Here is a 23,934-nt window from a genome sequence, read left to right on the forward strand (position 1 = left end):
GAACTCTGTTAAATAGAATTAGGGCATTTTAAAATGTGCTATTACTAAACAAGAAACAGATAATGATTATAATAGATGAAGAATCTAAGTTAAGCAGGGAGGTGAGGCAGGGTGATAGGATCAATGATTTATAGGTGTGAAGAATTGTTGGTGTCTGAGTAGGATCTAGCTACAGCATCAGTATTTTTCAAGAGGAATACTATTGGTATTTTGAGTGTACAAAACTGTATTTCAGGATATAAACCAACATGGCCCTCATCTGCCAAATGCCATCATTACTGTCAATTTATAATGATAACCAAAAGGTACTTCCCTCAACACATATACACCCCAACACCCCGGTCACATTTGTAAATATCCTCAGAGAATCGGGGAGTGGCAAGCAATACCCACTCTTTGTTAGATATGACTGTGGTCATTGCACTAACTAGTTAAAGGAAGATGGGGATGAAAATCTTGGAAGAAAGGATATCAAAGCCCAAGTATTAGAAAATTGGTATTTGTAGATTCTGAAATCACTTAAGAATTATGAGAACCATAAGCAACCAGGAGATTTGACTCAGAGAATAGTGACTGCAACAAAGAAGGATGGTCAATTATAATAGAGTTTAATGACCTGAAATTCAGAGACAAGTGATTTTTAGAAGGAGCAAGAGTTGTCTGGAAGTGTGAAAGATCACCAAAGACACCTACTCTTCCTCCAGACCCAGTGCTGCAAAGAATAAGAAAAAGAACACAGTCGCTACTTGGACAAGCTACATGTAAAAAACCACATCCCTGAGGCAAAGCCAAATTTCATTTAGAGAAAGATGAAGAGAAAGCTGTAGAAATAAAACAGATGGTCTAGCTTTTCAATTTTATCTTCCCTAACTCTTTCTATAGTTTTTCTTGAGTATATATTCCTGGTTTCCTCACCTCTTTGCCTTTGTTTATATTATTCCTTGAGCCTAGAATTCCTCCCTTCTCCCTTGCCATTTACCTTCTATCATATCCTATCCATCTTTTACAACCCATCTTGCATGGCTTCTCTTCTCTCTCTTTTTTTTTTATTGTGTTATATTAGTCACCGTAAAATACATCATTAGTTTTTGATGCAGTGTTTCAAGATTCATTGTTTATGTACAACACCCAGTTCTCCATGCAATATGTGCCCTCTTTAATACCAACCACCAGGTTCACCCATTCCCCCAACCCCTCTGCCCTCTAAAATCCTCAGTTTGTTTCTTGGAGTCCACAGTCTCTCATGGTTCATCTTCCCCTCCGATTTCCCCAATTCACTTTTCCTTTCTTCTGATGTCCTCCATATTATTCCTTACGTTCCACAAGTAAATGAAACCATATAATAATTGACCTTCTCTGCCTGACTTACTTCACTCAGCATAATCTTCTCCAGTCCCATCCATGTTGATACAAAAGTTGGGTATTCATCCTTTCTGATGGCTGAGTAATATCCCATTGTGTTTATGGACCACATCTTCTTTATCCATTCGTCTGTTGAAGGGCATCTCAGCTCTTTGTACAGTTTGGCTATTGTGAACATTGTTGCTATGAACAATGGGGTACAGATGGCCCTTCTTTTCATTACATCTGCATCTCTGGGTTAAATACCCAGTAATGCAATTGCAGGATCATAAGGAAGCTCTATTTTTGATTTCTTAAGGAACCTCCACACTGTTTTCCAAAGTGGGTGCACCAACTTGCATTCCCTCCAACAGTTTAAGAGGGTTCCTCTTTCTTCACATCCTCTTCAACACTTGTTGTTTCCTGCCTTGTTCATCTTTGCCATTCTAACTGGTGGAAGGTGGTATCTCAACTAGTTTTGATTTGAATTTCCCTGATGGCTAATGATGATGAACATTTTTCATGTGTCAGCCATTTGTATGTCTTCACTGGAGAAGTGTCTGTTCATGTCTTTTGCCCATTCTTTGACATGATTATCTGTTTCTTGGGTGTTACGTTTGAGGAGTTCTTTATAGATCTTGGATATTAGCCCTTTGTAGTGTCATTTGCAAATCTCTTCTCCTATTCCTTGGGTTACCTCTTTGTTTGGTTGACTGTTTCCTTTGCTGTGCAGAAGCTTTTGATCTTGATGAAGTCCCAAAAGTTCATCTTCACTTTTGGTTCCTTTGCCTTTGGAGACATGTCTTGAAAGAAGTTGCTGTGGTCAATGTCGAAGAGGTTACTGCCTCTGTTCTCCCCTAGGATTTTGATGGATTCCTGCATCACGTTGAGGTCTTTCATCCATTTTGAGTTTATCTTTGTGTGTGGTGTAAGAGAATGGTCAAGTTTCATTCTTCTATACATAGTTGTCCAATTTTCCCAGCACTGTTTATTGAAGAGACTATCTTTTTTCCACTGGATATTTTTTCCTGCTTTGTCAAAGATTATTTGACTATAGAGTTAAGGGCCCATATCTGGGCTCTCTACTGTGTTCCATTGGTCTGTGTGTCTGTTTTGATGCCAGTACCATGATGTCTTAGTGATCACAGCTTTGCAGTAAAGCTTGAAACCAGGCAATGTGATGTCCCCAGCTTTGTTTTTCTTTTTTAACATTTCCTTAGCAATTCAGGGTCTTTTCTGGTTCCATACAAATTTCAAATTGTTTTAGCACTTCATAAAATGTCGCTGGTATTTTAATCAGGATGGCATTGAAAGTATAGATTGATCTGGGCAGCATAGACGTTTTAACAATGTTTATTCTTCCGATCCATGAGCATGGAATGCTTTTCAGTCTTTCTGTGTCGTCTTCAGTTTCTTTCATGAGTGTTCTGTAGTTCCTTAAGTACAGATCTTTACTTCTTTGGTTTGGTTTATTCCAACGTATCTTAAAGTTTTTGGTGCTATTGTAAATGGAATCGATTCTCTAATTGCCCTTTCTACAGTTTCATTGTTAGTGTATGAGTAAGCAAGGATTTCTGTGCATTAATTTTGTATCCTGCCACATTATTGAATTGCTGTATGAGTTCTAGTAGTTTGGGGGTAGAGTCTTTTGGATTTTCCATATAAAGTATCCTATCATCTGCGAAGAGAGAGAGTTTGACTTCTTCTTTGCCATTTTGAATACATTTTATTTCTTTTTGTTGTCTGATTGCTGTTGCTAGGACTTCTAGTACTACTATGTTGAACAACAGTGGGAAGAGTGGGCATCCTTGTCATGTTCCTGATCTCAGTGGGAAGGCTCTCAGCTTTTCTCCATTGAGAATGATATTCGCTGTGGGTTTTTCATAGATAGATTTTATGAAATTGAGGCATGTTCCCTCTATCCCTATACTTCGAAGCGTTTTAATCAGGAAAGGATACTGTATTTTGTCAAATGCTTTTTCTTTATCAACTGAGATGACCATGTGGTTCTTCCCTCTTCTCTTACTGATTTATCACATCAATTGATTTGCGAATGTTCAATCACCCTTGCATCCCATGGATAAATCCCACCTGGTCATGGTGGATAATCTTTTTCATGTACTGTTGGATCCTATTAGCTAAGATCTTGTTGAGAATCTTGGAACCCATATTCATCAGGGATATTGGTCTGAAAGTCTCCTTTCTGATGGGGTCTTTGCCTGGTTTGGGGATCAAGGTGTAAAGCTGGCTTCATAGAAAGAGTCTGGAATTTTTCCTTCTGTTTCTTTTTCTTTTTCTTTTTTTAAACAGCTTCAGGAGAATAAAGATTATTTCTTTTTTGAATGTTTGATAGAATTCAGGGAATCTGTCAGGTCCTGGGCTCTTGTTTTTTGGGGGAAGTTTTTGATCACTGCTTCAGTCTCATTACTAGGTATTGGTCTATTCAGGTTATCAATTTCCTCCTGATTCAGTTTTGGAAGTTTATAGGTTTCCAGGAATGCATCCATTTCTTCTAGGTTGTTTAACTTATTGGCATGTAGCTGTTGATAATAATTTCTGATAATCGTTTCTATTTCCTTGGTGTTAGTTATGATCTCTCCACTTTCACCATAATTTTATTAATTTGGGTCTTCTCTGTTTTCTTTTAGGTTAGTTTGGCCAATGGTTTATCGGTCTTATTGATTCTTTCAAAGAACCAGCTTCTAGTTTCATTGATGTGTTCTACCATATCTCTAGTTTCTATCTCATTGATCTCTGCTTTAATCTTGATTATATCCCTTCTTGTGCTTGGGGTTGGCTTAATTTGTTGTTGATTTTCCAGTTCTTTAAGGTGTAAAGAGAGCTGGTGTATTTTGGATTTTTCAGTTTCTTTTTAGTAAGGCTTAAATTGATACATATTTCCCCCTTAGGACTGCCTTTGCCGTATCCCATAGGTTTTGGACTGATGTGTCTTCATTCTCATTGGTTTCCATGAATTGTTTAAGTTCTTTTTAATTTCCTGGTTGATCAGAACATTTTTTGGCAGGATGGTCTTTAGCTTCCAAGTGTTTGAATTCCTTCCAAACCTTTTCTTGTGGTTGAGTTCCAGTTTCAAAGCATTGTGGTCTGAGAATATGAAGGGAATAATCTCAGTCTTTTGGTATTGGTTGAGACCTGATTTTGGCCCAGTATGTGGTCTGTTCTGGAGAAAGTTCCATGTGCGCTCAGAAAGATGGTTCTCCATCCCTTCACTTTCAGTCTGGATATATATTTAGGTTCAAAATGTGTCTCTTGTAGACAGCATATGGACGGGTCCTGTCTCTTTTTCCAGTCCACAACCCTGTGCCATTTTATGGGAGCATTTAGGCCATTCAGATTGAGAGTGGTTATTGAAAGATAGGTTTTTATTGTCATGTTGCCTGTAAAGTCCTTGTTTCTATAGATTATCCCTGTAAATTTTTGTTCTGTATCACTCTTGGGGTCTTTCTTCTTTTAGAGTCCCCTTAATATTTCTTGTAGTGCCGGCTTGGTGGTCACATAATCTTTTAGTCTTTGCTGGTCTTAGAAGCTCTTAATCTCTCCAATCATTCTGCATATCCTTGCTGGATAAAGTATTCTTGGTTGCATGTTCTATTCAGTTAGTGCTTGGAATATGTCTTGCCAGCCCTTTCTGATTTCCCAGTTTTCTGTGGACAGGTCTGACATTATTCCGATGTTTTTCCGTCTGTACAGAAGGAATCTCTTCCCCTAGCTGCCCTTAAGACACCTTCTCTGAGCTTATGTTTTGTGAATTTCACGATTACATGTCTGGATGTCTTTCTGCCCCTGTTGATCTTGGGGGATGTCCTTTCTACTTCTAGTACATGAACACTTATTCCGTTCCCCAGATTAGGGAAATTCTCATCCAGGATTTGTTCAACATATATCTTCTAGTCTTAGCCAGGATTTGTTCAACTGTATCTTCTAGTCCTCTCTCTTTCTCCACCCCCTCAGGGATCCCCATAATTCTGACATTGGAACATTTCATGGCGTCATTTATTTCCCTGATTCTGTTTTCATGGCTTCAAAGCTGTTTGTTCCAGGCCTCCACCTGATCCATCTTTTCTGTCAGTTTGTCTTCCAGATCACTAATTCGATCTCTGCCTCATTTTCCCTAGGTGTTAAGAGTATTTAGGTTAGATTGGATCTCATCGATAGCATTTTTAAGTTCTGCCAGATAAGCTCTCACTTCTTAGAGATTCTATGTTGCCACTAATGGTCTTCTCCAACCTAGCCGTTGTCTGGAGAACCATATCCCTGAATTCTGACATATTATTATGTTCATATCCAGTAGTTCTGTGGCAGAGGTCACAATCTGAATTTTTCCTCTTTTGGGTGTTCCTTCTCCATCATTCTGGTGAGAGGTAGTTGAGAGGATGTATAGCTGAATATATCAACCATTATCCAGGCAAGGTGGAAAGTTTCAGAGCATTTGGAAGTCACCACCGAAAAGAAAGAGAAAAGAAAAAAGAGAGAGCAAAGGGGGGAATAAAAGAAAAAACCCAGCCAAAATGAACCCCAAGAATAAGATTTATAAAGTACAAAAACAGAAGTGAACAAATAGACTGACAAAAGAAAAAGAAAAAGAGAAAAACCCAGCCAAAATGAACCCCAAGAATAAGATTTATAATGTACAAAAACAAAGCAAACACACAGAAACACTGACAAAAGAATAATATGGGATGGTGGTTATAAACCCTCCATGTGGGCAAGGAACGTTATTTGAGTTCTTCCTGGGTGTATCTTATCTTTGTTAAAGGACTCAACTTTGAAGAGATACAGGGAAATTAAAGCTGGTATATATAAATAGGGTAGTATTGAATAGAGAAAAAGGACTACCTTGAACCTCTCTCTCTATAGATATATCTATATATTTATAGTTATTTTGGCTGGGTTTTTTCTTTTTTTTATTTATTTTATTTATTTTTATTTTTTTATTCCCCCTTTTTCTCTCTCTTTTTTCTTTTCTCTTTCTTTTTGGTGGTGACTTCCAAATGCTCTGAAACTTTCCAGGGTGCACCTTGCCTGGATAATGGTTGATATATTCAGCTATACATCCCCTCAACTACCTCTCACCACTATATAACTACACACACACACACACACACACATACACACATATATATATGTTTCTATATATAGGGAGAGAGATACAGATATAGATAATATATATATATTTAATATATATAAAAGGTATATTTATGAAAAAAAGTTCAAGTTAAAAAGTTACTATGGAATGTGTTGTATTAAACATCTAATTGAAAGGCACCTGGGTGGCTCAGTTGGTTAAGCGACTGCCTTCGGCTCAGGTCATGATCCTGGACTCCCAGGATCAAGTCCCACACCAGGCTCCCTATTAAGCAGGGAGTCTGCTTCTCTCCACTGACCTCTCTATTCTCATGCGCTCTCTCTCTCTCTCTCTCTCTCTCATTCTCTCTCTCTCAAATCAATAAAATCTTTTTTAAAAAATCTAATTGAAATTGTAAGTAGATTTAAAAAAAAAACCCAAGAATCATGAGAATGAATTAAAAAAATGTAAGAGAAAAAAGTTGTACCTACAAAATACAGGTTTTGAGCCAGTACCATGAGCTTAATATATTATTTTCTCCTGATACTGGGGTTTTATAGTTTTTTGGGGACCCTGTGGTGGTTGTCCTCTTGTTCTTTTGGCTTATCTTCTGGGGGAGAGGCCTGCTGGGTTATTTTTCAGTCAGTCTTTGGGCTGAGTTGCCCTGCCCCCTGTCGAGAGACTGGGCTCTGTGGAAACCTGTTTTTCAGGCCTTTGTTCTCTGGAGGTTTTTGTTCTTTGGCAGCTTTTTGCACTTTTTAAGAGGGTCAGAGCAAAGTAAACTCTGCACCCAGACCTCTGCCTCAGAGAGAGGCCACAGTCGGCTCCCCTCTGAATGGTCCAGAACACACAGACTCACCCCTCTGCAAACTCCGTTGAACACTGCAAACTCCCACAGGTGGTGCGCACCCCCAGCCACTGTCTCAGTGGTTGCCAGAGGTTCCTGCTTGTCTCTGTGCCCATGTGCCACCAAAACCATGCTACCAAACCGTGAACAATAGTGGTCCAAGAGAGCCCAGTCTCTGCGGCTGCCATTCCCAGGACTGCTGTCTGGAGCCCATGCCCATGCTGGGAGCGCTCAGTCGGGTGGTGTAGAGGCAACGAAGGCAGCTGCAGTGGCCATGGACCCAGGGACCATCGACTGGAGCCCCCAGTCGCCTGGAGGCTTTCTCAAGCACAGGCAGGAACCAGCTGTGGCTGTCCTGGGACTGTGGCCACCTAATCCCTACAGTTGTCCCTTAAGTCCCTTTTTTCATTTTGAGTGCTGTTAATCAGTCTCCAAGCTAATGCTGGTTGCCAAGCACAGGGCACTTTCGCACTGGGGTATTTCTAATGGGTCGCTTCTGGTGGCTCCCTTCCCCCTTCTGTTTATCTTCTGATATCAGTCCATGCACTCCCAACTCCCCTGTACCTTCCACTGGTGATCTCTGCCTCCATATAGAGATCCAGAAGTGTATAATTTTACATCTCAGGCTGATTTCGTGGGTATTCAGAGTACTCTGGTACATATTTAGGTCAATTGAGGGGACCAGTTGAAATAGGGGCTCCTCCTCCTCTGCCGTCTTGCCCCTCCTATTATATGGCTTCTCTTTAATAAACCTTGCTATCAATCCAATTAGAAGCAAATATTATTAATCTTTAAAACCTCTTGCAACTTCTGTATCTTTCCTATAGTATTTATAACTGTTTAATACTGTATTTGTTTGAATATTTATTAAAAATATGTATTTAAGCTAAGGAACTCCCTAGAGACATCATGAACATCTGATTTATCTTTATACCCTCTGAATCATCTACCATGGTTTTATACACAGTCAACATTCATTTATTTTATTTTATTTTATTTTATTTTAGAGAGAGAAAGGACATGAGTGGGATGGGGTGGGGAAGAATGAGAGAAAATGAGAGAATCTTAAGCAGGTTCCTTATTACCCTGAGATCATGACCTGAGCCAAAATCTAGAGTCAGATGCTTAACCAAGCAAGCCACACAGGCACCCCAACATTCACTAATATTAATTTATTACTTTCTAAAGCCTTTTAAGTTATTTCTAGGAGTCTTTTTTATTATGATGATGTTTAGTTACCCAGCATATATACATCGAATGAATCATTGAATACTACATCAAAATCTAGGATTCTTTAGAGAAGCAGAGTCATCTTTGATATCAGCCGTACAGGGACTTAAAAGATGTAGGCCTCTTCCTTGTTTTTCTCATTTCTAAATGAGAATAGTAGTTTCTATCTCATTGCATTGTTTTAAAGAGTAAATGATGTAGGTGAGTATCTATGTTCATGTTTAGTTTTGTCTAATAAATAGTGTGCATATCACTAGCTTATTGCCATGATGAGCGCTCAGTTTTAAAATATTTTTCCCCCTCATTGTCAGTTATCACTTTTTGCTGTTTTTGAGATACATCCTGAAATATAGTATGACTTTCCTACTATACTTCTCGCAAAATTGCTTTTTCTCATAAGCCAGTGACTAGAAAAAGAAGTAAATCCATTTATTATAATTTATTGTGGAAAAAGTATTGTAAAGTTAGAAACACTGAATTTGGTATTCAGAGGCATCTTGGCTTATTCTGTTTTTTTAGTCATGTTCTTCTTAGATTTGATATATGAAATGACATGTATGGAGGGACATCAAGAATCCCTTTTTTTGTCACTGTTAGGCATACACAGATTTATAAGACTGGAGATAAGGGAACTGGTCAGGACCAAAAGTAAAAATTTGAGGTAGCAAATTTTAGGTATTTAAAAACTTAGGACAGTTTAGGAGCACATTGAGTAGGGATTTATAGCATTTTAAAGTTAATTAAAAAAAAGTGGGTGCCTGGGTGGCTCAGTGGGTTAAGCCGCTGCCTTCGGCTCAGGTCATGATCTCAGGGTCCTGGGATCGAGCCCCGCATCGGGCTCTCTGCTCAGCAGGGAGCCTGCTTCCTCTTCTCTCTCTGCCTGCCTCTCTGCCTGCTTGTCATCTCTCTCTCTGTCAAATAAATAAATAAAATCTTTTTAAAAAAAAAAAGTAATTCTGAAGGTTTTTCTTGCTTAGCTAGAATAAGAATATAAACTATGTGGTGGTCTGACCAGGTGACATGCATGTTACACTAAAAGGATAGTGATTTTTTTTTTAATGATTTACAAGTGTTTGAGAAAAAAATCCCAATTCACAAAGATAAAATTTTTGCAAATGGAATTCCAGTTTCCATAAACATCATTATAAAACAAGAGTGAATTTTTGTTAAGGAACACCAGAATTCTGCAAGGTTTGTTTGCCTTAAAATCAGTGATTTCATTTTTTATCTAAGTCCAAATTTTAAAATTTTTCTCATGGACCTCTAGTTGAACTTCGATGCTATCGATATGGAAATGATTTTTAAAGAGTTTTTAGGAGTTTACAGATAATTTTGTAGAGAGGAAATACTGGAAAGCAACATAGGTAGGTGCCTGGCTCATCACACTGAAAATGCTTCATTGGTGCTGGATAAAGAGTTATTGGGCTCAAGGTTGCCTAGTACTTGCCAGTCTTCATTTACATTGAATAAAAGACAGACTGCTGGATTCATGCTGCTGTTGGCTTGGATAATACACTCATAAGAATAATCGTTGAAATTTTGTAGATTTTTAGACTTCTAAATGTCACTGGTTTTTATATCTTGCCTGGTTTTCTTACCCTTCTTTTCCCCCCTAAATTTAAATTACCTTATCCTAGTAATGGTTACTTCCTTCTCTAGAATCTTAAAACTTTGTAACTTAGAAGAAATTGCTTAGAAATTACGTCTTTCACTTTATTAGCTGTATTGTATAGTCCTTTTTATGCATAAGATTATCTAATTGCTATCTTAGTTCTTTGAAAAGTAGAGTTGCCTTACTCTAGTATCTGAAGTCTTCATTGATGATATCTCCTTGCCATAATTTTAAGACCCTGATTCCAGTGAATATTAATTTGCCTTGTCTTTCATCCAAGTAGATAACTTCTTTCTTTTCTAAGATTTGTTGGTACTGATATGAGTGACATTTTAAATACTTTGCCAATAATTTTATTTATCTAAACTTCTAATTTCTTTGTTCTTCCCTTAGGTTAAATTCTTACCATATAATTAATTTTTTCAGGTTCTTAGTTTTACCTAAGTAGCTTTCTGATCTTTATAATAAATAGTAAGATTTATCTGATGTTGAAAAAAAATGAGCTATGTAAGAGCAAAGACTACCCACTCTTTTTCTACACATTTGGTAATACAATGAACTTCAGCCTTGGGTCTACATCAGAACTGCCTTTGAAACTTTTTAAAAACTTTTACAGGTCCTATTTCTATAAATTCTATTTTCATAGAGCTAGGTGGCGCTAAGGTTACCTGAATTTTTAAAATTCATAAGTATCCAGATTTGCAGCTAAAATTAAGAATGTTTTGCCTAAGCAATCTTTTTCCTTTCTTTTTTTTTTTTCCTTGCCCTCTCCTGAAACCCCATGAGACTCAGCAGTATGTCAACCAAAAATCAACAAATAAAAAATCAAACAATCAACAGCAACAAAAAAATCAACCCTTTTTTCCTGAGCTTGTCTGAGTTCTCTAACCAAACCTGTACTGCATGTGGCACTTTCTGTTCAGTGCACACAATTACCAGCCTGTAACATAATGTATTGTAGCAGGATGTTAGGACTGTTACTGTCCTCATAGGGCAGTGCCTAAAATATATATTCTTGGCTCTTGTGTGTCCTAGGATTTGCACACAGAGAAAATTGTAAAATCTCTGGTGTCACAGGCTGGTAGTAATCTTGTCTTATCTGTTAGAGATTCACATTAATACAATTTAACTGATTTAAGATCTTCTCCCATCTTTCTGTTTTTATTCCAAGCCTTTGAAATAGTTTCTAGGAAATGTGTCTTAAAAGTAGTGTGCAGTGAACCCTAATATGAAATCTTTCTTATTTAAATAGCGTATTTTTCTGTCCCTGAAAAAATTCGCTGAGAATTTGATTCTCCCTATCAAAAAATTACACAAAAGTTCCTGGCATACTGATAGTAACACAAGTTAAAAAAATGTAAACATTAAAATATGTAGGAGTTTATCATTTAAGAGAGATGGGCTGCTGCATCTTAAGTAATACTGGAGATTCCGGGTATTATACTTGCATTCCATCCACATTCACAAAAGTTTTAAACAAAATCACAAAATCACAGGGGTTTTTTGTTTTTTGTTTTTTGTTTTTTTCTTGCAGTCTCTTTGCAGGTGTCCCACCATGGTGCATATTTGTTGGTTTCAAAGAATCATGATTATCTTTTTCACTTCTGGATATTTTCAGTTTTAGAATTGAGCCATACTTTTTGAGTGAATTCCAGAGCTATGCAATCAAGGAAATAGAAGCAAGCCTTAGTATAGTATAATATAGTATAGTGTAGTGTAATAAAATCTAGTGAAGAGAAATGATACATATTTCTTTATTACCTCTGTATCTCTTATCATCTCTTAGCCTTTCAAGGATTCATTCAGATAGTTTTTTTCATGTCATCTGTGTATTTTCTGTCCTTACAGTACTTTATTAATTTTCTGTTGTAGCATTGATCATAAATTATAACAAATTGTGTTAAAAGAACTTTAAGGAGAATGCAGGATCTGTTGACTGCTTTTGCATTTTTTGCCTAGTGTTTTTTTGCTAAAAACTTGTAGTTTACATTGAAGACTGTTTCGTATTCATCAAATGATTTTTTTTTTAATTTTAGATGATATTGGTGCCCACATGAATGTAGGAAGAACTTACAAAAATTTAAATAGAACCAAAGAAGCTGAAGAATCTTACATGATGGCTAAGTCACTAATGCCCCAAGTAAGTTGTCGTGATACATTTCTGTTGTGTTATATCCACTATATGTCCACACTGAATAGAATTACCTGGGTGGAAAATCTGTATCTTTTCTTTAATTTGTTCACATTAAAGTAAAGTATCCAATAAGCCATTTTTTACTACAGGTTTTTTTAAAGTTTTTATTTAAATTCCAGTTAACATTGTAATATTTAGTTTCAGGTATACAATATAGTGACTTAGCGCTTAAGTACAAGTGCACTTATTAATCCCCATTCCTGTTTCACCCATCTCTCCCCCCAGCCTCCACTCTGGTAGCCATCAGTTTGTTCTCTATATTTGAGTCTGTTTCTTGGTTTGTCTTTCCTTCCCTTTTTTTCCCTTTACTAGTTTGTTTTGTTTCTTAAATTCCACATGAGTGAGATCATACGGTATTCATCTTTCTCTGAGTTACTTCACTTAGCAAAATACTACAAGTTTTATAAAGGGCTACATTTACTTTTATAGCTCAATTGAAAACTTTTTCCATATAGTATGTTTAAAAGGTTTGATAAGGTTATAAATTTTAGATATCCTTGATTAGAAGTTATCATTGAATTAAATGACTTTAAATAAAGAGAATTTTATATATATACATTAAACACTAAATTCAGCATTATTCTTCTCAAAAAAAAATGAATAAACAAAGTAATAAAATGAATGGATAACATCTCTGTTGCTCTTTGGTGTTCAGTTGTTGCAGTGACACATGCGCAAGATTCATTGGTTATTACAGTATAGCCTGGAAGCTGGAAAGCCAGATTCTGGCCTTACCAGCTATGTTTCATCAGAAAAGATAGCTTACCCTATACTACAGTTTTCTCCATAGTAGTATATATTAATATTATGTTAATAATATAATGTTAAAATGATTGGTTGTAGTTTGATAAAATGCTTCAGAAACAGAGCTGGACCACATGATGTCTTAAGCATTATTTCAGTCCTAAGATACTAAAGTTAAATTGTGTTCAGTATAGATTCTTATCAGACACAATTTATTATTTTCACTGAAAATTTAGGTCTATGTATATTTTATAACTTTTGCCTAACCTGAATAATCAGTTAATAAGAATTTTACTTCCTAACTCTATCAGACAAATGAGGCTTTAGTATAACTCTGAATAAAATTAACCACCCTGTTGTCACAACCAGAAATATTTTGCTGACAACATGAAAGTTGACATGGTGTAACAAATACACTAGAGTGAAGGGAAGGAGACCTGAGTTCTTTCTGTTATGGGTCTGATGCAAATATATTAACAGACCTTAGCCTCAAGAGTTTAAATTTATAGGACTTTATAAAATGATGCATATAAATAAAAAGCTAACAATATTGTGTTGAGCTAGTATGAATGAAAAATATATCTTTTAAAGCCACAAAATATTAATTATTTCATTTACATTTTGTAAATACTGTAGGTGCTTTCACATTTTTATGACTTATTTTAATTTGGCAATAAAACTAGTACCATAACCTTTATATGTCATGTATATTTTAAATAAGCCACTAGGAATACTTATTTTTATTTTTATTTGGTACTGAAATAATCAGATTATGTTCTTTTGGACAGATTATTCCTGGTAAAAAATATGCAGCCAGAATTGCCCCTAACCACCTAAATGTTTATATTAATCTGGCCAATCTTATCCGAGCAAATGAGTCCCGGCTGGAAGAAGCAGATCAGCTATACCGACAAGCAATAAGCATGAGACCCGACTTCAAGCAGGCTTACATTAGCAGGTATTGTAGTTCTCTTTAAGCTATCATTATAGAAAATTGAAACTGCATCTGCACGTACATTTCACCATCGGAACTAAATTGGCTTTTTTTTTTTTTTTTTCAGTAATCTTACTTAGCAACCAAGAATATAGAAACATAGCCTAGTTTAGACTTATGAAATTTAATTGATTTGATTTGAAATTGACAAGTCTATTAACATATAGAGACAAACCCAAGTTTTATACGAAAGAAAGAAAAGCTCCTTTTTAGTTTCATTTGCTTCTTATGGTCACATTCATGTTTACTTAAAACACCTGAAACTTGGGGTGTCTGGGTGGCTCAGTGGGTTAAGCCTCTGCCTTCAGCTCAGGTGATGATCTCAAAGTCCTGGGGTTGAGCCCCGCATCGGGCTCATTTCTCAGTGGGGAGTCTGCTTCCCCCTCTCTCTCTGCCTGCCTCCCTACCTACTTGTGATCTCTCTCTCTCTCTGTGTCAAATAAGTAAATAAAATCTTCAAAAAAACAAACAAACAGATACCTGAAACTTACATTTTATAAGTATTTCTAATATCCAACTCTAAAGAGCTTTCTGACAATTGACTGGTTATTGATGCTTTTACCAAAAAGAAACTTTTCAGTTGTCATTAAAAAGAAATTTGGCATCACATGCTAGAACTTAATACATTTTCCCATGTAAGGATCATCATCTGTATTATACTTGAGGAAAATTGTATGTTAAACTTGATTTTATGGCCTGGCCCAGAAACCTAATCATAATTTATGACATTGCTCCTATGGGGAAAATGTATTCAGAATTTCATAAGTTTTTGAGATAAAATCTGTTCATAATTTGCTCAACCTTATCCAGTAGTTGTTGAAATTAGCTAAGTTTAGTGGGGTTGCATTTGTAAATAAAACCTGTCGTGTGTTAATCTATAAAGAATTATTCAGTAGTCTGCATTTTGTAAAAGCAATTTGTACAAATACTCACTCCAGAAGTTGCTTTAATTGAGGATATTAGTGGTTCATTTGATATCATTCCTATGCTAATGTTAAGGAAATAATAGGATCATAATAAAAATAGCTCTCCTGTCACTACTCGAATCGATTTGCACATATTACTTTTTTAAGCTTTCTAACAGAAAATAGAACCATATTAGAAAAATTTGTAAAATGATTTTCAAACTATGATCCTTAGTTCCAGATATATACCTCATAGGTGTCTGCTGGTCACACATGTACCCTCCAATCCTTACCCAGTCAGCTTTTTAAATTCTCTTTTTGTTATTTTTGGGGAGTTTTTTGTGTTGTTATAATGAATGGCCATTTTATAAGAATACATTGTAGAAGACTGAATTTATATAAGAAAAGGCAAAACTTTTAAATGTTCTGCACTTTATAAATGAGACTTATAGCATAGACTTAAATACTGGAATTTCCCCATCACCACCATATTGGTATTCATTCTTCAAATGCTATTACTTGGTCTCCTGAAAAATTGATCTCCCATTCTTTTTACTGTCATTTTTTTGATGTAGTCTAGTCTAGTCTGCCTTCTTTCAAGATGTACATAAAGAATATTTTTTCTCTGCCTCCCCTTTATTGGATACCTCCTCATATCTTACCCTTTAAGGTTTCTTTTCTAATAATAGTTGAAAACAATCAAATTTGCTAAACTAATGAGTTCAGGTTTGAGGACATATTCAAATAGTTCCTTTTGATAGAAAACTTTAAAAGCTTTGGTTAAAAGGAAAAAAGAAAGCTTTTTGTGGAAAAGCTTAAAACTTGTGAAAAATAATGTCTACAAAGTAACACGATAATGTGAATAAAGCTTGCGTTTGGTTTTTCCACAGAGGAGAATTGCTTTTAAAAATGAATAAACCTCTCAAAGCAAAAGAAGCATATCTTAAAGCACTAGAGCTGGACAGAAATAATGCAGATCTTTGGTACAACTTGGCAATTGTTCATATTGAACTTAAAGAACCAAACGAGGCCCTAAAAAATTTTAATCGTGCTTTAGAACTAAATCCGAAGCATAAACTAGCATTATTCAATTCTGCTATATTAATGCAAGAATCAGGTATGTTTTCTCAAAATGTTTCTATATTTAAAATATACTGTTTGAAATATAATAAAATCTGAACTTATATTACTTGAGGCAAGTGTTTTGTAAATGGATAGTTTATATCAAAACTGTACATAAATGATTTTAAGAATATTTAAAATACTTGAAGTACTATTTTCAAGTAATATGCTCTAACAAGATTGTTAGTTCTTTGGGTATATGTTAAGACTTATTTTTCAGGCAGTCTATTAAGCAGTGCCTTTAATCTATTTTGTAATTTTATGTACAGAAATAATCTCTTACATATACATATTATACCATTTCCAAATAATCAGAACTTGCAAGATTTTTTATATAATTACTTCTAGGGAGACAAGAGCATTATATATTTTAGGAAAAAATGTATTTTCTCTTGATTCATGTGACCAAGTGCTTTTGGTATCATCTAGTTTTATTGTCTGAGATACATTAAAAAATCTAATTTTGTAAGACTGAAGCATTTTGTTTATCCAATAATAATTACTATTTTCTGAACTTTTTTGCATAGGTTTCATGTAATTCTTAGAAAATTCAGCAGGCTGGAGCGCCTGGGTCCTGAGATCAAGCCCTGCATTGGGCTCCCTGCTAACAGGCTGCTCTCCTTGCTTGTGTGTGTGTACACATGCGTTCTCTTTTTCTGTCTCTCTCAGCAAATAAATAAAGAAAATCTTTTGAAAAAAAAAAAAAAGTAAAGAAAAGAAAAGAAAAAGAAAATTCAGCAGGCTAACCCAGAGAACTTAAATGATCTGTGCCTAAAGTCATAGTGTTAACAGAATCCAGATTGAAGGCATGTCATTGTTGGCAAATCCAATGCCTCTTCCTCTTAATTGCATAATCTTCCTCTGCTACTCTCAGTTTGATTCTAAACTATAAAGAGATATTTTGCCCCTTCAGGTTTTTGAGGCATTCTTTCAGTCTTATAGAAAGGAAGTGAGCTGTCATTTCAGTGTTTGAAGCACACAATCTTTCCTGTGAAAACTGGGTTTTTGCTTTCTACTTTTTGATTTAGGTACAGAAATTAATTGTTTTGATGCTGTCTTTTTCTAATCTAATTAGATGAATACTGAAAGTGGCTTTTTGTTCTTCAGACTTAATTCATTTGTTAACGATATGTGTTTTTTTCTTTTTAAAAAAATTATTCTTAGGTGAGGTTAAACTCAGACCAGAAGCTAGAAAACGACTTCTAAGCTATATAAATGAAGAGCCACAAGATGCTAATGGTTATTTCAATCTGGGAATGCTTGCCATGGATGACAAAAAGGACAGTGAAGCCGAAATGTGGATGAAGAAAGCCATAAAATTACAAGCCGATTTCAGAAGTGCTTTGTTTAATCTGGCTCTCCTGTATTCTCAGACAGCAAAGGAATTAATGGCTTTGCCAATTCTGGAAGAGTTACTCAGACACTATCCTGATCATATCAAGGGTCTTATTTTAAAGGGAGACATTCTGATGAATCAAAAGAAAGATATACTTGGAGCAAAAAAATGTTTTGAAAAGATTTTGGAAATGGATCCAAGCAATGTGCAAGGAAAACACAATCTTTGTGTTGTTTATTTTGAAGAGAAGGACTTATTAAAAGCTGAAAGATGCCTGGTTGAAACATTGGCATTAGCACCACATGAAGAATATATTCAGCGCCATTTGAATATAGTCAGGGATAAAATTTCCTCATCTAGTTTTGCAGAACAGCCAATATCCCCAGCTGGTAAGACTTCAGGTGTAGAAGGAGACAAAATTCCAACTGAAAATGTACAAGAAGATGTAAAAAGTGAACCTAGATCTACACAGATCATAAAACCGAGTGATAATAAAAGTCAATCTAAATCCAACAAACTATTAGGAAAAAATACAGACAAAGAGACCCCCCACAAAACAACAAAGGAAATCAAAGAAATTGAGAAGAAAAGAGTTGCTGCTTTAAAAAGACTAGAAGAGATTGAACGTATTTTAAATGGTGAATAGTATTATTTATTGTGTCACAATGTCCTCAAAGAACTTCAGTCTATCTTACGTGATTGCTTATTCTGGGAGCATTGAAAAATAGCAAGTATACACGTAACAGTCTGTCATGAGCTGCCTCTACATACGATCAAAATGCGATTTTCATTAAACACCTATCTTACCCCAGGGTATGTATTGTATAAGATGTGACAGTTTTCTGAGTTTTGGTGACTATGGCAGAAATACTAAATTACAGTTTGCAGATTTGTATCTTTTATATGGAAGGAAGATTTCTTCTGTAGAGTAATCTTGACTACTCGCAATTAAAAATAATCTGAAGTGTGAATGATAGTCCCTTGTGGGCAAATTTAACATATGCTGGTTTATTCTATGAATTGACATTTATTAGTTGACTTCATTACCTTCTGTTGGAATCTGATTATGGATTGAAAACTCTTATTGAACACATTCTTTTTTCTTTGGTAATTTCTGTTTAACTGAGGGACTTCACACCATAAAAGAATACTGGCTTCCTTTATGTTGTATTCTTATGTTGATTTTTAGAAGGAATGCCAGATGAAACTTATTTAAAATAAGTCCAGTGACATATTAGCTTAAGAATGTATTTTCATAGTTGTGTGCTTTGTCCTTAATTTTACTCTGAAATGCAGTTTTTAATCAGGTAAAATTTTAAGTATAAATATACATATACATACCCGCACATTTCTAATGGTGCTCATATATACTCTGTATTTTTTTACATACTAAGAGTTTCACAGCATGAACCACATAATCATGACTATCCTTGAGTTTTTACTCCCCAAATTGTTCATGTTTATTAGGATCTTAGTCATACTGAAAATGTCCCAGTAACTGTAACTTTAAACCTTTGAGTTGAAACATATTTTCTCATTCATCTTGGTGTTATCCCTCTAGTGTTATTTGAATTTTAATTGTTCCAAAAACACACCTTAATCATTCTTAGATACCTTAAGCAACTAAATTGTGTTCTATTTAACTGAAGGAAAAACAATATGACAAAGTTTATTTTTAAACACTAAGTTCTTGTTATCTTCCTATGGTGTATATTTTTATTAAATATTTATTTTGACTACTGAGCTTTCATAAAAATTTTAAAACTGTTTAAATTCCATCAGCTATGGAAAACAAATTGCTATTGCATTTTCTTATATATGCATCTATTACAATTTAACCAAAATTTCATCATTTTGGCCTGCTATCTAGCTATGAAAAGTAATTAGCCTTGTATGGGTTTAATAGTCAGTTGGTTTTAGCAAATTTAAATCTGAAAACTGTTAAGTTGAAGACATAAATCAAATTTATTAATTTATATCTGATTTTTTCTTGAGTTAAAGTACATTTCAGATGAATTTTATAATACCTGATAAGTTGGCTTTAATTTAAACTGTTAAAGCTCAAGCTATCATCCTGAGGTAGTAACTAATTTCTAATTATGTAGAATTTCAAAAACTGAGAAAACTAATTTCTAAATATATATATTTCAAAAATCCTATTACTGTAAGTTTTTATAAAGAAATATTTTATAAATAGGTCACAAGCAAACTTGGTCTACATTAAAGACCCACTCTTACTAGGTTCCCTGAGGTTGTGTCATAAATTTATTTTTTAGGCAGTTTATATCAAGCACTGACACCAATCGTAGTTCATTTTTGATTTAGAGATTCTGTTCAGCATTAAAGCAATATCCAGTTTCAGTTTTTAAATTATGGCTTTGCAACTCCAGATATAAGATGGAGAATACCTCATATTTACTATGACTTGAAAAACAAAATCTATGTTAATTTTGTGTTCTGTCCATGTATCTTGAGAAAAAATTTCTGAGTTTGATCTCTTCTGTTACAGTATCAAGTGAAGATAAGTCAGAAAAGCAGAAGGGAATCTTTTGTGGCAGAAGATGGTAATAAGAGCTTTGAGTAATATTTTAATAAAATTATGTAACTATTCAAAAGTTTAAAAATATATTGTTACCCAATGATTTTTATAGGAAAAAGAATTCCTCTTTATTTGCGCTTAGAACAATGCCTATCATGTAGGAAGTGCTCATATTTGAATTTTAAATAATTTATTTAAATCAAATCCACCCTGATTAGTAATTTTTCCAAATTAATGTTCCCCAACCCTCACTTCATATTAGAATCATCTGGAGGACTCTTTAATATGGACCCCACCAACAACAATTTAATCTGAAATTCTTAGGAAGGGAGCTATGCCTCCATTTTCTTGAAGTTCTCAGAGTGATCCTAATTTATAGTCAGGGTTAATAATCACTGCTCTAAATTAGTTCAAGGAAATCCTCTTATCTCTCCTGCACTAACTTTTTAAATTAGTGTCATAACCCAGTTAAATTTTGATATTCTAATGAATATGCTCTTCTGATAACTAGTATTTATTTCATCTTAAGTACCATCAACCTTGTTTATGTGAGATTGATTATTTTCTTTAAACTCAGAGTAGAATTTTATTCAAGCTGTTCAAGTGAAAAAAGGTAATAGATTTTCCCCCATCTTTGGAATTGCCTTTTTGGGGAAATGGATGGTAGGAATATTTTAACCCAGCTTGCTACCTACAGTTCAGAGTTGTGAGCATTTGAATGTTTGGAAAGAAAGCGTATCACAGGTTTGTGTGCTGGTAAAGGGATGTAGTTTTAGGTCTCACTGTTTACAAAAGAATCTATTCCCTAGGAGTTCTGGGAAAGCTTTGACAATCCCCAAGGGGCAATTATGTTACTTTTTCACTACTTCTCAGAAGGAAGAATTAAGTTTTTCTCCTGTTGCTCCTATATGTATTTCCTTATTAACATTCATACTTGGGAATTTTATCTTGTAATTATCCCAGTAAGTAATTTCATGAAGCTAATGACTCAGAGGATAAAACAATTATGTTTGCAATTTTGTGTTTACTTTTATGTAAATATTTAGTATGTGAATTACACAATTCTAATAAAACCTCATGCCTTTTCATTACATCTATTTTGAGCTCTCAACTTCATGTTACCGAATACTAATTTGAAGATCTTTAATGAAAACTTCTACGAAAATATATAGATTTGTATGTCAGTTTCTACTTCAGAAATCCATATATTTGTCATATTTATTTTTTTAAAAGCCTAATTGTTTGCATGACTAAATGGTATTTAAAAATAACCCCCCCCCCCAAATACCTGGTATCTTTGTTCGAAATTTTGTCTGTTGGGAGCTGTCAGCCATCCATGTTAAGAGTTTATAAGAAAATAGTTTTAAATTTTATGCATTTTTATTATTGTCATTTCTGTGTGTACAATATTTCTAAATAATCGGTATAAAATTGATACTTTTTAAAACCTTCACCTGAATTGCCTTTTAGTGTTCAAATCAAAAGTAAAATAATGTGTCAAGAAATTACTGCTTCCTTAAAGACAGAAGAGCTGGTGTGTAGTTTTATTAGCAATCATCTGAGAAAGGCATGTGTTAAATTAGTTCCAACAGTGATACATTTTCAATCCTTAGTGACAGAAACTAAAAAAAAAAACGAGACGATTAAATTCAAACGTGGAATTTTACATACATAAGTAGAAGTCAGTATTGTGAAATAATTAGGAGTCCAAGTTATGGATCTGCCTGTATTCAAATCCTGGTTCCACCCTTACTAGTGTAACTTAGGGGAATTGTTCAACCTATAATTCCTTGTGTATACACATACACACACACAAATTATATATATTGTATATATAATGTGTATTGTATATATACACACACATACACACTCTCTCTCTATATATATGTATACATATATACATATGTGTGTGTGTGTGTGTGTCCTATTGTATAAACTGGCAGGTATCTTTGTAACTATAAATAGTGCATGCTCAACCACGTGCATTGTAAATAGCCTTTACCAAACATGTTTGACAAGAACCTTAGTTAACATCACTTAGTAAATTGTGATAAACAAAAAGCCATGATTTATTTGATGTAATTGGCCTTATTGTTTTCCATGTGGCACCAAGAACGAAACAATTTGCCGCTATAACCAAGCCATAGTACTGATCTATCCATTCAGTGTTGTCTTTATTTTATTTGATTGTGGTTTGGTGATATTTCATTGTCAGATTGGAAAACATTAAAAAAAAATTATTTTCATCTTTCTGAAGACTGACCTTATTAATGGGCAGCTTTCCTAACAAGTGATTATTAACTTTTATCAGGTGTTAACATCTGTTTCAGAACCATGGTAGTATGTTTACATGTCAGAGGTTTTGTTTAACTCTATTACATTTCTAAATTGATTTGTTTAAATAAATCCAAATGGAAAATACATATATTTATATTAAATATATTAATATACTTAAATTGCTTAAAATAGTTCTTGCTATAAATGATAGTTGTTAACTATTAATGTAATCGTAGGGCTTTGATATGTAGTAAATAATAGATGTTAATCGTTAATGTAATCATAAGGCTTAGGGTTGCATTTGATTGGTTTTATATATGTGTTAGCAGAGATAATGTCAGTGATGGTCTTATAGCAGACAAATTAATATTAATGCTTGTTCCTTAGCCATCTAAACCAGTTGGTATACAGATAAAATAATATAAATAAAATCTATTTGTTAAATACTAAATTTATAAATTAAATAAAATAAAATTTTTAAATGCAGAAATGAGAATTCAGAAACCTTAAAATTATAGTACTTTGTTCTTTTGCTGTTCATTGCCATCAGAGCGATAGCATAAGATAAAATATTAATGCCTAAAAGTCTCTGAAGACTTGATCTCAGGTAAATTCATGTCCTTTGGAATCTACTTTCTTCATGATTAACATTTCTGTGACTATATGGATGGACAGCATATTTCCCATCGAGTAGTATTTTTATTCTATAAGAACCTGATAACTTCTGGGCGCCTGGGTGGCTCAGTGGGTTAAGCCGCTGCCTTCGGCTCAGGTCATGATCCCAGGGTCCTGGGATCGAGTCCCACATCGGGCTCTCTGCTCAGCGGGGAGCCTGCTTCCCTCTCTCTCTGCCTGCCTCTCCATCTACTTGTGATTTCTCTCTGTCAAATAAATAAATAAAATCTTAAAAAAAAAAAAAAAAGAACCTGATAACTTCAATTTTTACCTTAAGCAAAATACTCCTCACCAAACCATTCTAGTTTGCCTTTTCTTACTGATTTTCATGGTTAAAACTCGGTCTTCTTTACTCCTTCCTTTCCCCATTGCTTTAGTTTCTGATATTAGGAAAGTCAACTGATTAATACTAAACTAGAAATGATAGGTAGTGGATCTTATTAGTCATTCCAACAGTTAATTCAAGTGCATCTCTTTCTTTGTATGTTGCAGGCAGTATAGTGGGAGTTATTTGAGAGATGTAGAGTTTCCATCATTCTGCCTATCTAAGCAAAGAATTGAGAAAGGCTTTGTAACTGCAAGGCCACTTTTGACCAGAGTCCTGTTTTTTGATAGGCACTGGCAGGCCAGGTAACTGCCTTTGAAGAGTGGAATCAGAGTAATCAAACTTGTCAGCGGAATTAGACTTATGCCCAATAGTGATATCTGTAAAATTAATTCCTGGGCCATGAATATCCAGATGTTGGTTGATTTACAATGGGGTTACATACCAATAACCTATTTTAAGTTGAAAATACTGTAAGTTGAAAACGCATTTAATATATCTAACGTACTGATCCTGGGACAAGTGCCACGTCGCGCTCCCTCAGTGGGGAGTCTGCTTCTCTTTTGTCCCTCCTCCCACTTGTCCTCTCAATCTCTCTCTCTGTCAAGTAAATAAAACCTTTAAAAAATTAAAGGACTAATATATAGCAGTAGTTAAAATGAAGGTAAAATAAGTAAAACCTAACAAAAAAGCTCTTAGAGTTCTAC

At 34.6% G+C, this 23,934-nt stretch overlaps 1 protein-coding gene across 2 annotated transcripts in view; it reads left to right on the top strand.

Moving 5' to 3' along the window:
• Positions 1-21,403, top strand: part of TMTC3 (transmembrane O-mannosyltransferase targeting cadherins 3) — a 59,534-nt gene extending 38,131 nt beyond the window's left edge. Inside the window, exons 11-15 of one of the 2 annotated variants that reach the window (XR_006607532.1) lie at positions 12,153-12,256; positions 13,843-14,012; positions 15,844-16,070; positions 17,240-18,224; positions 19,921-21,403. Coding sequence is in view for 1 of the 2 variants with exons in the window: in XM_004748580.3 (XP_004748637.1) it covers positions 12,153-12,256; positions 13,843-14,012; positions 15,844-16,070; positions 17,240-18,057 (1,319 nt within the window). In the remaining variant the exon portion in view is untranslated. Of the gene's footprint in view, positions 1-12,152; positions 12,257-13,842; positions 14,013-15,843; positions 16,071-17,239 lie in introns of both variants that reach the window. The other variant, XM_004748580.3, reaches the window with a different exon arrangement.
• Positions 21,404-23,934: the final 2,531 nt, after the last annotated feature.

Source organism: Mustela putorius, unplaced genomic scaffold (assembly GCF_011764305.1).
Source record: "Mustela putorius furo isolate JIRA1106 unplaced genomic scaffold, ASM1176430v1.1 tig00000640_pilon_pilon_pilon, whole genome shotgun sequence".
Classification (NCBI taxonomy): domain Eukaryota; kingdom Metazoa; phylum Chordata; class Mammalia; order Carnivora; family Mustelidae; genus Mustela; species Mustela putorius.